A 15,200-nucleotide genomic window follows, 5' to 3' on the forward strand; every position below is an offset into this window, starting at 1 on the left:
ATGTAACCTAATTAGCACATCATTTATAAGCATTTATGAACAATGAATGCGTTGTTTATAACACACTATTATGCAGCTTTAAGAAGACTTTTTAAATGTTTATAATTTGTATAATTTGTAATAATAATGTTTATAACATGATGTGGTTGGGTTTATAAATGTGTATGTGAAGAAAGATGTCATTATCACTGTGTTATGTTGATTGTATATTATATCGCTAATCATTCATTAACTATTTATACTGCCGTTACTTCACAGGCGACATCATGCACGAGAATAACCACGTTGTCAGGGCAGACTAAACAGACATCGTTTGATCGCACCACAAAGCCCAGATCTGTCAGTCAACATCTGGGCCACCGCTGGAGATCCACTTTTCCAGACACTGCAGCACAAACTGGGATTTGCATTGTGGCGGACTCAACATATTACTGTCTCAGTAGATCTTGCAGAGAAAGCCGATGGTTGTTTTATGTCATTTTATGGGAATAGTATGAATTTCATTCCACAAACAACACAAACTTCTGCGAATTTTAAACATTTGCCAGATTATAGCGTTGTTGCTTGGTGCCAAATACCGCTGCAGTCTGTACTTGCTGTAACTGTGTATTATCTGTAATCACCATATCCTTCAATCATGGCTCAGCTGAATTATACTCCTTGTGTTGCTTCCTCTCTACAGCTTTGGAGATACAGAGGTATGTCTGCAATAATTAAACAGACAGTGAACAAAACATGCAGGCAACACATCCTCTCTCTTGGTTTTAAGTGACAAAATTTGTTGTTTTTGAAGTTACCGTATCTACTCCGAGGCATGTTGTGCAGCGGTTATATTGTACCGGGACTAGAATTTTAATTATTCTTTGATAATTGCTTTTGTATAAGCAAGCACACTGCAGTCTGTGTCTTCCATTCTCTCCTTATCTACAGTTAGGTTGTAACCAAACACCTACAGCTACGCTCATTACAATGAAATTAAGAAAATCAATATGAGATGATGGTTTTTCCCTGCAACAACAATTCAAAGCTTTTAAAGCTTTACTTTCAACCTCTAAATGTCTGTTTTACCAAAGCATATGTATTGAATATACAGTATACACTTTATTTATGTAGAAATGACAAATCGGTGTTAAAATCATGGTTTAGAAAATACGAGGAAAGAAGATTTTATTTAACTTGTTCCCCAATAAACAACATGTTTCTGTGCGTAAACCACAACAAAACCAGTGATTGTAGACACATTCTAGCAAAATAAGAAAAGAAATATTTAAGAAATTTAAAAAGCCTTACATCTATTGACCTAGTTCATAACATTCATATTTCTATTGCTGGTTTACAGTAGCTGATCTGCAAACTTAAAGTCTAAATCAAACATAATTATTATGTTATTATAATTATTTAATGTACCAAAAGTAAATTAAGTCATCGCTGATACAACATTACAGAGGAATTGCTAACATTATTCAATAGACAGTATATCAAGTCTAAACATACTTTGTCAGCTTATATTTGAGTTGATAGACACATTAGTATATATATTTCAGTGCACAACAGTCAACAGTGAATCTGTTTTACAAGAGAAAGAAACAGGCAGTATCTAACAGTTCTGCCATAGAAACATGTCAAAAACAGGTTGGATTGCAGCTTTTCCGTTGCTTGCGTATGCTGAATCCGTGACAATGCTCATGCTGTGTTCATTAAAACAAGTACTAAAAATAAAGCACAGTGACTACTAAGTCCAGGAAGATAAACAAAGCTGCCATATTGTGTGTCAAAATGAGCGAGAGGTAAAAAGGCAATATGCTAAACTAAAGATGTGAAGATCTCGGTTCGCCAGTCGCTTTAAAGAGCAAGTCTCAGAGAACCGAAGAAAACAAATAGGAAACATGAAAGAAAAAAATGACTTAGTTCAATTACACAAAGAAGCAAATATGTATATTTGTGCTCCTGAAACAAACATGTCTCTGTATCTCCCTCTGGGTAGCAGTTCTCACCACATGTAATAGCTGCGCGTGGTGTCCACCTGACTGGTTTTGGTCTCGGTTGAGCCCTCTTTCTCTTTCTCACTATCTGCCTCCCACAAGTTGATAAGAGGTGGGTACAACTCGTTCAGCGGTATTGACGAGGTTTTCTGCATGTATTTTTTTAGAGAATGGTGATAGTTTTTCCTCTTCCACCTCTTGGCAATGTAAACTCCCAGAGAGGCCAGACTGATGATGGCAAGCATCGTTCCCATGACTGCTGCCAGAGCAGTGTTGGTCCCCTGGTCGGATATTTCCACAGCGAAGGCTGCCTGCTTCGTCGTCACATTCACGCACGACTTCTGTGTTTGTTGGTGGATGTTGGCGACGGTGAGGCACACCTCGTACTCAGTTGCTGGTTGTAAATGCGTAAGGTTGTACTCGTGGACATCAACGGGTACCCTGGCAGTGTAAGTAATATGTGGGTTGTCTATTTTCATGGTGGCAGATGACCACTTGAGGTTAGAGGTCATTGCATTGGAATTTATTTTCCAGGAGACAAGGATAGAATGAGATTCTGTTTGTTTGATGTAGATCTTCATTAGCTGAGTGCTGTCTAACAGAGTGCCGTTCACCCGTATAGCTGTCACTCTTGTGTCAGCTCCCTCTGAATTTTGAGCCACACAGGTGTATCTGCCAGAGTCTTCAATTTGAATATGAGAAATTCTCAATGTCCCTTCATTGCTGAGGCTGTACTTGTCAGATAGGGTGTCCATCATTACCTTGTTTCCCATTGGTGTCACCCAGTAGATTTCTGGCTCAGGCTGGGACATGGCTCTGCAGTCCAAGTCCAAGGTCATGCCGATGTCAAGGTTGAGGTGGCTAGGGAAAGTATCATGGGAAATCAGGGGCAGGCACTGGTTTGCTAAATTATTCTGCAGCACCTCCCGCACATGCAAACCCCTTACTTCTGTTGGCATGGCACAAAACATGGACAGAGGCTCCATGAAACGGACGGTGGTTTTGTTGGAGCTCATCCACTGAATGACGCAGTCACAGCGCAGAGGATTGCTGTGAATGCTGATCTCCCGCAAGTTGGGGAGAGAGTCCACCGTGGACTGATAGAGGGCATTCAGGGCATTGTTGTTCAGCATTAGACTCTCCAAGGCTGGGACGTCCCGAAAGGCCTGGCGGTTGATGTAAGAGAACTTGGGATTGTTTGTAGCCTCCAGCTTTGTGAGCTCAGGAAGATTGTCCAGCGCGTACCGGTCAACAGAAACCAGCTCTCCCATGTTGTTTATACCCAGCTCCTTCAGTCTCAGCATGTTCTTGAAATCTCCTTCCTGAATCTTGCGCACTGGGTTTTTGTTCAAATCCAAGAACTTGAGGTTTGGTAGTTTCTGCAGGGCTCTCTGGGGAACTTGGACCAGCTTATTGTCATAGAAAGAGAGGCTTTCAAGATTGTCAAGTCCCACAAAGGCATTTCCAGGGACGTCTGTCAAATCCATCCCAGCCAAAACCAGACTTCTAAGATTGCCCAGTGGCTTGAAATTAAAGTCCATTATTCCAACAATAGGGTTCTCCCCAATCATGAGGATCTCTAGGTTGGGCGTGGATTCAAACCACTGGCTGCTGATGGTCTTAATTTTGTTGGAGTTGAGGTGAAGCCTGAGCAAGCTGTGGAGCCCAGAGAAGGCATTGGCAGAGATCGTGTTGATCTGATTGTGATTGATGTAGAGCTCCTGCAGGTTGCTGAGGTCCTGCAAACAGTAATCTGGCATTTCCGTGACCTGGTTCTCCTCCAGATGAAGCGTGGTGAGCTGGGACATATTGAAAAGGCCAACATCTCGAATACTACTGAAATTGTTCTGGGACAAGTCCAGCTCAGTCAGGTTGAAGAGCTGCTCTAGCTCGTCATTGGTCCTGGCAATGTAGTTGCTTTGTAGGAGAAGAACCTGGGTGTCACTGGAGAGGTTTCCCGGGATACGTGTTAAGCGAAGGTCATTGCAGTCCACAGTGATGGCCTCTCTGTAGGTGGACTGGGGGGTAAACCAGGGCCGGATCTCGCATACACATAGCTGGGGGCACTCATTGCTCTGGACGTAGGATAGTCCTATTGATACCAGCATCAGGCCAGCAAACATCTGGCCGAGAAGCAAGCAGTCTAACCTCCGTCTAGCCATGCTGGGGTAAGACAGGAGGAGGGGCAGATGAAATTGGGAGAGAGTGCGTTACAGTCATCAACCAGACTTTCCGCTGATTAGGTCTTTAAGTCCAGTGAAGTCCAGTAGGGGGTTGAAGCAGAGGGTAGAATTTTACCTCAAGATCTTGGAACACCAGAGTAATCTGGAAAAGAAAGACAAAACATACATGTCATTATACAGAAATTGTGTTTATAATGACTGGTGACAAAATACGTAATCATGTTTGGATGGATTGCCTTTCAATTCTGTACAGACAGTCGTGGATGAATCCTCAGAACTTTGGAGGTCTCCTTACTTTTCCTCTTGTGTCAGCTTCAGTTTGACATTTGTATGATTTTGCATGAAATATCTCAGGAAACTATTGAATGCACTTTACCATTTAGCTCAAAGCCCGACTGAGTCCAAGTACAGCCTTACAGAGCAGATAGCATGAGTGGAGACTCTTAGTATTTCTGTGTGTAACAATTACTGGATCATAACATAATCTTTCATGTTTCTTGTAAATTAAGCAATAACGTAAGACAACAAACTGACTAAGAACAACAATTGCTGCTCCACTATCCTTGGGAGAGTTATGTGCAACATCAACAGTTTTGAGAAAATGCAAGTTCAGCTCATTACAATGCCTGCACAAAACACTGCTATGAACGACTTGGAAACGAATCAGATTCCATTGAGGGCTTTCATCTATCCAACAGGCCCATAAGGACTTGATCATTAGCTTCCCCGAACATCATTAAACACTATGAGATATTTGTATGTGCGATGCCTCAGAGAAAGCAAAGAAAAAAGATGCACGTCTTCATTTTTAATGCAACGTCTTCAGCATTCTGAATTTAGGGCAAACATGAAAAAGAAGTTTTCAGCATGCCTGAGATTTTTTCTGGGATGATTGGGTAGAGAAGGAAAATTGTCAAAACTTTGAGCAGCATTCTTTAACTATGATACTCGTGACTACAAATCGGGATTTCAGGAGAGGGCTGTGGAAGGACGAGAGACTCTGGTCTAGCTCAGTCGCTTTGTTCATCAAACGCAAGCTCCTGAGAGGTACAATGGACATCTGTTTGCCACACTCACTCGAGTGACTAGAAAGATAAAGCATGCATTCTGAAAAACAAAAGACAGCTTGTACTCAATGACTCTAATTGTCTATAAATACATGGGAATTACAATCATATATTGTTTTACACTAGGGTTGGCAGTGTAGGTCTGTCAGCCCACGCCTTTGATCCAGAAAATCTCAACAACTATTGTATGGATTGCCATGGAATTTTGTCAAGACATTCATGGCTATTTGAATGTTTCCTTTCATGTAACTTAAAACTATTTGTTATATATTCGCTATATTTTCTGGTATACTTTGGGTGTATTATTGTCTCTGCAGTACCACACTTTGGGATTGATGTGTTTTTGAGAGGGTTCTCTTTGTGTACTTGAATTTCTAATTATTTTGATGTGTTTATTGGGTTGGACAGTTAACCACAGCTGCCATCATAGTGTCTGTGACCATTTTTAAGCATTTTGATTAGATGAAGATCTGTCTGCGATTGAAACATTTAAGTTACTGTGTGATTTGGAGTCAGTGTGCAGCTTTTACTCTTCACATTCAGACATTCATGGTCCCTAGACGATGAAGCCTCCTGACCGCTAATTCTACATTTGTGGTTTTTATGTGAATTCTCTCAACAACCACTTGATGGATTGCTATTAGTTTTGCTACATACATTGATATCCCCCTCAGGATGGATTGTAACATCTTTGGCAATCCTTTAACTTTAGTATTATCAGGTCAAAATATGACTTTGTCGTCTTTGGATTATGACCAATATCTGCAAAACTATTAACATTGCCATCACCCTTAGCTGTGGTGAACATGGTAAACACTATACCCGCTAAGCATCAGCATGTCGGCATCGTCATTATAAACATGTTAGCATGCTGACATTAGCATTTAGCTCCAAGAACCACTGTGCACAAACCCCCTTACAGTGCCTCACCTTCAGTCCTGTTAAGAGAATTGGAGTAACCCATGCCTTTCATGTGCCTTTCATTCCATTTACATGAGATGTTGGTCTCAGTCAGTCAATAATTCTGTTCACATGCAAATACTGTATGTAGACATACTGCTTCCATGCAACAGTTTTATCCCTTGCCATTGTTTATTAATAGGATTATGTTGCCAGCACGTCTTTAACAAGCCTGTGCACTCGCAGTGTCCTATAGCCACAGAGATCCCAGTACTCAATTAGGTCTATTTACTTAAGGAAAACCCACCCTGTGCAGCGCCATACGGCCGCACCGCAGTACCACGGCCTTCTCCACCACACAGCTTTATGGTCAACACCAGCTTAAGAAGATAGCACTTAAGAGGCTTTCAAACAAGAGAGCTGACTAATTCATCGGAATGCAAACTGCCTGGCAACAGCACCAGGGAGACAGGAATATGTTTCTGCTCCTCCTATATTGGGGATTCCCTATGGGACAGGGCGGAGCATGGGTGAAACAGGGATAGCACAGTATCTTTAAGGTAAAGCACTGTATATTGTGACGATTGCTGTGCCAGTCAGGATTAGTGGATGGAGATACTGAAGTGGAGATTAGCTTGAGGGGATGTACTCGATTCAAACCCATAGGAGAGAAACAGGTCACTTAGCACTTTAATTAAAAGCAACATATCAGTGCAATCTGAGACACATAAAGCATAGAGATGGAGTGTTAATTCATTGGTAATCTCATTAATAAAATAATTCCTTACGCACATGTTTGTCATTTTGTCAATGACTAAATATTCTCTCCCATCACAAAATAATATAATATAAAATAATTCAATTTGGTTACAGTGTTGAAAAACATTTGTGTAATTTGTTCTGTCAGTGCACCACTGTCATCCCATTAAAATAAACCACATAGGAAGTTTCTGGAATTGTTTTCAAAATAAGAATGACAAAGAATGATAAAGTGAATGCATTTTGATTGATGATAATTTACCTATTTTTAGCTGACTGAAGTCAAACAAAAAGGAAGTAAATAATTAACAGAATTGAATCAATACACTATTTGTTAATAATATACTACTATATACTATACAAAATGATTGTTTTAATTGAAAATATAAAACATGTGAACAAATGCAATTGAGCACCTTTGGTATTTTTCTTACAGTGTTGGTTCACTTGGCTTTAAAAGATTGTAAGCCAGATATATAAATACACAATTTTCTGCTCTCACAATCTTCATCAAAAAAAGTGCTGTAGGGACGACATATTTATAGGCCAACCTGGAAGTTAGCATCAGGTTCTCTTAACAAAAACAGGGGGTTTCCATTGGGTTTTGATTGCAAAAAACTATCTCTGTGGCAAACACAAGTTTATGTTACTTACACTTTTGGTTGAGGAAGATAATCTTCGCAAATGAACACCACTTTTAGGATTTTTGAAGTGTGAGTGTAATCGGCAGAGGTAAAAATCTAACGCTAGGCTCTAAACCAACTACACCACCGTCACGTGACTTCACCTCCCCACTAAGCTAAAGGCGGCAACGGCCTTTTCTAGGACATTAGAGCTTTAAAAGGTATTTACTTATATCGTAGATCAAAACATTAAAATCTCTTAAGCTTGTGTTAACCACAGAGCTTATTTCAGGCATCTAATCAAAAACCCATTGACTTTGGGACGAGCGATACGGAAGTATCAAAGTGCTAACTCATTTCCGTGTTTTAGAAACAGGACTCATTCCTGCAGCACATTATTTACCACAAATGAGGTTAATCTTAGATTCTCCCCATTCGGTAAATGCTAACAGCTTTGTCTGTGCTCCCCTTAAGTGCAGTGTAAGATTGAGAAGTTTCTGATCCCATTTAATACTGAACACACAAATTATGACACACTTTTTAAAGTGAAAAATACGTTAGATGAAATTAAAAAAATAAGCAACAAAAGAATGCTGCGCTGATGTAACTATGAGCACTTAAAAAGACTGGAAAAAAAACCTGTGTCAACATCCTCTTGATGCTGGTTGATTTGAGCAACTAAAAGCTGTCTGGGACATCCTGACACGGGCTTCACGGGTCCATTGTGATCGGTGTCCCAGAGCAACAGGAGAGCTTAAAACACACAGCAGGTGGAAGAACACTCAACACAACACCAAAGGCAGGAAACAGGAAACAACCCAGAGGTTGTCACCACGGCCACCTTTGAGCCTGTGAATGGGATACTTTAAATAAACACCAACAACAGCTCCATTATGTTTCCATTGAAAATCCATTGGTTTATGTATACCTTGTGAAGTATCACACTGGAGGATGTCGGCGGTGACACAAAAACAGGGCGGACGATCTTTGAGTGTGATGGATATTATTCGCATACAAGCCAAGATTAGTCTTGATAATCTAGAGCCACCCCTTTTAATTGTGAAGTATTTACTACTGAATAATCACCACATATTGTCCAAAGCTATTGTGTAATGGCATGGTGTTTCATGGCTGCAGGTGCTGCATACACAATGCTGTCAGGATACCATGTTTTTCCTGAATTAAAGTCAAAAGGCAAAATTTTGATTCAAGATAGATTTAAAAAATATATTTTTTCTCCCAAAGCAACAGCATTAAAACAGCATTGTTTTAAGCCTTAGCTGGGAAACCTTTCATGGAATGAATGTGATCACACATACACACGGACTGCCGCCCTGAACAAACCTGGCAGCCATGTAACTGCCCACTTTTGTCGCATGCCTGATTCCTGTCGTGTCCACTTGAGAAACTGTCACTTATAGGGACCCAGCTAGTTAATTGGCAACCTGGCGAAAGTTCAAAAGGTGTCACTTCATCAAGACATTGCCTAAAAATATCCAAACAGGTTGGTGATACAGTATCAGACATTTTATTGTTACTTGCCAGTACAATAGCCTCATTTGACCTATAACGTAATAACCTGCTGTTGTGCCAGTGTATGATAATGGTTACCATCTTTACCAGAAGGAGAGGGATTGGACATACGATTTTCTTCTGAAGTGTAGATAACACGTCTGTAATGAGTAATAATCAGTCAGCATGTTCTTTTACGAATCAAACTTTTAATAATCCATTGATATGTGAGGGATAGATGTGGCTTTAAGTCTCCATCTAAACCACTCTGATTGAATGTCCAAGTCCAATATTTCTCCATGTCAGTCTGAGGACACTCAGGCTCATCGTCAAGGAAATTCTCCCTTGAACGCGATAAGAACTGAGAGGCTCATGAGAAAAGGAAAACGTGATTTCAACTGGATAACAAGAATCTTGCATTAGGGTTCTCTCGGGAGACGCGTGTGTAACTCCGCTGACCCTGGTTTGCCTTCGAGCTTTAGTTTACTCGCCTGAACACACATTTATGAAAGAAAGAAAAAAGAAGATAAAAACATAAATGTGGGAAAACAAATTACAGGTGGAGCAAGTGAGATAAACAACCCCGACATAAACACATCTTGTCACAAATTGAGCAAAATGGAGGTGATAAAAAATAATAATTAGATGACAGAATCTGAGTGACGGCTCAACAAGGGGGAATACGGAGAACAGCGACGGACTGGTGGTGTGACGAGAAGGCTAAATGAAGTGAAAACACACCGGGTATATGAAGTGAAAACTCAACTGTCTCTCTTATTTCTTGATCGGTCTCCATCTGAACGCCAGAAGGAATAGAGAAACCTTCATATTACAGCCTCTCGGGATACCATGTATACAGTCAGACACATACACAGTTTCACCTCGCTTGGGGACTCTCTCTTGGTTGGAGAAGCTGGGCCACTTGGGCATCGGTGACATGTTGTGGCATTAGTTTTACAGCTGCTGGTTTGCCGCACCTCTCAAACTAGTTCACGTTTAACCAGAAAAGCATACGTATCAACAGAGTTATACCTCGACGCCTTGCTGGAAAACAACCACTGGGGAGGTTTTATGGCGAGAGCATCAACCTGCAGTGTAAATGTACTCAAAGCACAGGAGTGCAACCTGCTATCACTCCAAAAAAGATCTTCAAAGACAGAAGGATTTTAAAGTGCAAAATAACACAACAACTAAATTTAAGTTATTCGTCATGAATTTCATTGTTAAGCTATTAACTTTGAACGGCGAGGGCCATAAAAAAATGTTTTTGCACTTTTTTTTTTTGCCTAAAATAATGGTGGAACTAAACCAGATTAAATGGGAACGGGTAGAGCAGCTTTTTTCACAAACGCGGCTTTGTGCATTTAGATTAAAAGAACATAGATTGGGGGAGCACTTCAGTGTCTTGTTCGAGGACACTTGTGGGCTGAAGGAGTTGGGGATTGAAAGGACCGCCAATCAGCAACAACAAATGGTCAAACGCCTCTTCAACCTAATCTCTAGCCACGTCCTCCTATGGGCTTTCCATGGAGCCTCAATCTTACCTCAACTAGGTTTGTCTTGCTGACCTTTCAGGTGCATACTAATGTAGCTTAGTATTTACATGTAAACTAAGTTTACGTATTTATTGCATTTTAATGGTTTGTAAGGTAAATGTCCTTGAGAGTTGCGTTGCAGGCGGCTGGGCCTGATCCACTCCTTCTTGCCCGTCACCTGCCTGGGTGTTAAGGTCCACGGGGGGCCGCCCACGGGGGGCTCCTGCAGTCCAACCGCACACACACACACACACACACACACACACACACACACACACACACAAACACACACACGCAAACAAACCCCCGTTCCCCAGAGCCAAAGGTGTGTGAAGCACAGGTTTAACTCTGGAATATCTGTCAAAATGTCATAACAGCAGGGTGAGCTGAGCCGTGTGTGGAAGCCCCCAGAGGACAAAGGGTTAATGCCTCAGCCCTTCTATAGGAATAATGCGAGGCCTGAGCTCAATAACCCACCCGCCCCTCTCACGCCATGCCTTATACCCTCGGGACCTAATTGTTGGGGGTGGGGGTAACCCCACCCCCGCCCCCTCCCGAGCCCTGCTGTGTCCTAACAACCCCCTCACCCACACACACATCCACAGACACCTGCCTGTAACACACACGCCCTATTGTCACACTAAATCGTCAGGATCAAGTTCAAAAGAATATAGACATTGGGTGTGTGCCCGAGTGGGTGCATACCGTGTGTGTGTGTGCGTGTGTGTGTGTGTGTGTGTATGTGTGTGTGTATGTGCGTGCGTGCGTGTGTGTGCGCAAATGCGTGTGTGAGCATGTGTGTGTGTGTAGGCCTGCTTTGTCCATGTGAGGCAGGATGCCCTCTTGGTGGAAGAGAAGAAGAAACAAAAAAATCAATCAGCTGATCTGCTCTTTCTTGTTCGTTCACTTTTAAAGAGTGATCCAGTCCGCTGACAGATGTGCTCATGAGCAGTGCAGCACCAACCAAGGTGAAGTTTGAGAGAATTAAAGGCCGGGGATTTTGGCTGAATGCAAACCTCAAGAAAGTCTTATTATGAGAAACAGCCGCACATACTGAGACTGAAGCCGTTTTCTTTCTCCTCTTCTATACTGTGAGGAGGCATTTTATTTGACCCAGAGGTCCAAAGAGGAAAGAGGACTCTCAGCACTTTTGTTGTTAAAAGAGGTCATAAATAGAGTCCAGTGGGCAGACACTGAGCAGGGCAAGCAAAAAACAACAACACAAAAAGAAAAAAAAAACGCACATTAAGAACAAATCCCGTTCTCACCCTGACCTTTCCACAGTGGGTCCCCTCCTGCCTGAAGTTGAGTGATGCAAGTCAGCAGTCTCCCATCACAAAAGCGCAACAGCTGCAGCGTCGGAGAGCCACAATGGACCCCCTGCCAACGCAGCCCCATTCTCACCGCGGCATCTCTACAGAGGGGCCTTGTGTCTGTCTCAAGGAACTCGGAGACTTTTTTTTGCTCGTGGCGGCACGGAGGGCTCGAGACATCTGCCAACACACTTCGGCATTAATATGCAAATCACACATTTCGCACGACGTCGCGCACGCAGCTCCCGCTGCAAGTCTACCGCAACGAGATCAAAGTTTGTTTCCCGTGGAATGCGTTTTGACGCATTGAAACGGTTTGATGCGTTTGGGGATCAAACGGGTCCCAAACGCTCTTCTGTGAAATCAGAACGGATTTCAAGCCTTCAAGTGATCAATTCAGGAAAAACAAAATAAAAACTGACCATGCCCTTGAGTGTGTCTGCATCCTCAATGTATATCCCAACTCATCGCATCGCCCTCGCAAGGAAATGTGTAATGAATGGGAACAAATCCACAGAGTATGCAATGTTTTACACTTGAAAACAAAACACACACCAAAAAAATGAAGCTTTTAAAGAAACTAAAAGACAGTGGGATAACATGCTTTTCGTTTCCTGAGGGGTCGCTCACCTTGTTGGCATTCCGGTCCGACGTTCCCAGGCGCACGCGTCTTGTTATCCAGACATACGCGATCAATAAGATCGATGTTATTGTGCCAAGTGCGCAGAGTAAGAACACATATTCCTGTCTCCTAGTGGTTGTTCAGCAGGCGATGGTTCGCTCCGCGTATCCGATCAGTCACAAGGCGCCTCGGAGAGAGGCATGGTGCGGTGTGGAGCGGAGATATCCGACCTGCTGCAACTCACCACCGACCAGTTTTGTCGCCTCGATATTCCTCCGCTGTGCCGTCTGTCTGACTGCCTGCCTGCTCCTCCAACGGATGGAGAAGAAAAAATTATAAAGAGAAAAAAAAAACACCTGGCGCTGTCCAGACCAGTCAGCTGATTCCCCAGCAGGTTATTGGCTGGGAGCGCCTGTCTGTCACTGTCGGCCAAGCAAAGCAGAGCACCATCTGCTCCGGGCTTGTTGTGATGAGAACAAAGGCAGGAGAGGGCGGCGGGGCATGGGGCGAAAGGGGGGATGTGTGGGTGGGGAGACTGGGGGGTACATGCATTACTGCTGGAAAAAAGACCTCCTCCTCTTGCACGAAAGATAATATACTTTCGGTCAGGAAAACATCATAAACGAGACTTCGGTGATCTCTGTGTTTAACAAATAGTTTAAATTATTCCTATTATTTGTTTCTCGCGGTAAAATTGAGGTAAATAAAGAGCAGATTTCACATTTTCTGTTTTCCTTGAAACATACATTTAAGCAAACACCGCCATATACTGTTTCCACCCAGCTACAACTAACAACTTACATGTTCTCTTGCTTGAGGCCTAAAGTGCACGTACATTGGTTTGAACTTCCTTTTGAATTTTAGTGAAGATCCCAAAATCTCCAAAAGAGATTATAACCATTGGCCGGATAAATTACGGGGCAATTTGTATAACATGATGACATATGCCCACTTGATAGAAGAGTCTGTCTTTCTCGAGCTGGCAGTTGAACTAGAAGGGAAAAGCCATAATCAAATGGCAGACACAAGAACACACGAGAAATAGAAATTAAGGTTGGCAATATCATGCAGTGACCTTTAAGCATGAATTCAGCTGAATAAGGATTACATTAAACTGGAGCTCAGGATGAAAAGCAACCTGGCACCGTTAGCATTCGTGCGACCGTGTATTATGACATCCGTAGAGCATTAGCGCTATTTGAAGAATCCATTTGCTCACAGTTGCATTGAGACGTGGAGATTATAAACCCGGTGGTTGGCAGTATAGTACTTGCAGCAGCCGAATGTGCTGCCCCCTGTTGCCGCGTCCCAAAGTGCATGGCAACTGCAGCGAAGCAAAAATGAGACGTTCTGGCCTTGAAGTAGAGACCCCCAATGAACATCTGTGCATCAGTCCACAACCTCTAATCCTCCCTTCAAATCCACCTCCCATAGAACCTCCCTTTTTAAAAAGTGTGTGGCCTGAACAGATGTGGTGAGTGAAAAACACGTCTTTGCCGTGAACGCCTGCTTTTGTCCTGACGCAGCTCATGTTGGAAAGCTACATTCACCGTCCTTTGAAATCAATTTGTCCCACGAGCGTCCTTCACTTTGAAGCGTCACCGTCTTAATGGTCTCCTTTAGATGACAGAGCTGCGTGTTCTTGACATATTGAAGATCTTATCTCGAACTGTAGGTGGCAAACCCTCAATTCAGGCACCAATTTTACTCATATAGATCTGAGACCTTTGAAAATGACGAGACACATTTTCCTATAAGTATGTCCTTATATGCAAATAGATTCTGTCTTTCTCTTTAACTTGACACACACGGCATATGGAAATTACAATGCGTGCAGACCATACCGTGCGCCGCAGGGAGTGTTTTGTTGGGTTAATTTTCACTCAGTCAGAGCTGTCAACCAGGAGGTACGTATGGCCGGCTTCAAAGCCGCCCTTGGTGAGGTGAGGAGGACGGTGTGTGGGTCGGAGGCAGGTGGGGAGTAAAACTCTTATCTGTACACCTCGTCTCTGGTCCTCATCCATGGAGAGAGAGATGAAGACAGATGGCTCGCTCTGGCCCCGTCAGAGCCACAAGGCTGCACACAAACTCTCAGACCCCTACAGACACAGAGCCTCGAGCATATCGAGGAATATCTAATCAGAAGAGATATGCCAACAGTGCTTTTACATCAAGCTCAAAACAGAGATTTTCCCAATAGTTTAATAGTGGCCTATTGGTACAGGGCTCTAGGTTTTGTGATTTCAGGACACCCTCACGCCTGCATTTGAGTAAAGTGTTATTCTCCGAACACACCATTTTGGCAGCTAGTTCAGCACCATGGACAGCGCACATACTGTGGCTCACCTGTGGCAGTGTTGCCATACATGCTGCAGAGCGAGAACTGAACTCAGAGCAAATGCTAGATAGTTTTCCTCTCCGTTTTCCTCATGGGCAACCTGATAAGCACAATGTCTCTCTCTCTCTCTCTCTCTCTCTCTCTCTCTCTCTCTCTCTCTCTCAAGCCTTGTCTTGCATATGGAACACAATGCTTTAATTTGGAATTGATTTAGAAATTCCTCCACACGAACACAAATGTACTCCTGTTTAAGTAACATTTGCTAAAAACTACAGAATCCAGCTGTTTTATGACGTTACTTTGCACTTTTTAAAAAGTTCTAAAAACGTATGTCTTCAGTAGGAATAAATGACTCGGGGAAGTCAG

General features: G+C 42.7%; 1 protein-coding gene across 1 annotated transcript; it reads right to left on the minus strand.

Moving 5' to 3' along the window:
- Window positions 1–1,990: 1,990 nt before the first annotated feature.
- Window positions 1,991–4,144, minus strand: lrrn1 (leucine rich repeat neuronal 1; the record flags this gene model as incomplete). Its single annotated transcript, XM_079217863.1, has 1 exon — window positions 1,991–4,144. One exon carries the CDS (start codon window positions 4,142–4,144, stop codon window positions 1,991–1,993), a length of 2,154 nt encoding a protein of 717 aa, XP_079073989.1.
- Between the last annotated feature and the right edge of the window lie 11,056 nt (window positions 4,145–15,200).

The sequence above is a fragment of the Taurulus bubalis genome (assembly GCF_910589615.1).
Source record: "Taurulus bubalis genome assembly, chromosome: 5".
NCBI lineage: Eukaryota > Metazoa > Chordata > Actinopteri > Perciformes > Cottidae > Taurulus > Taurulus bubalis.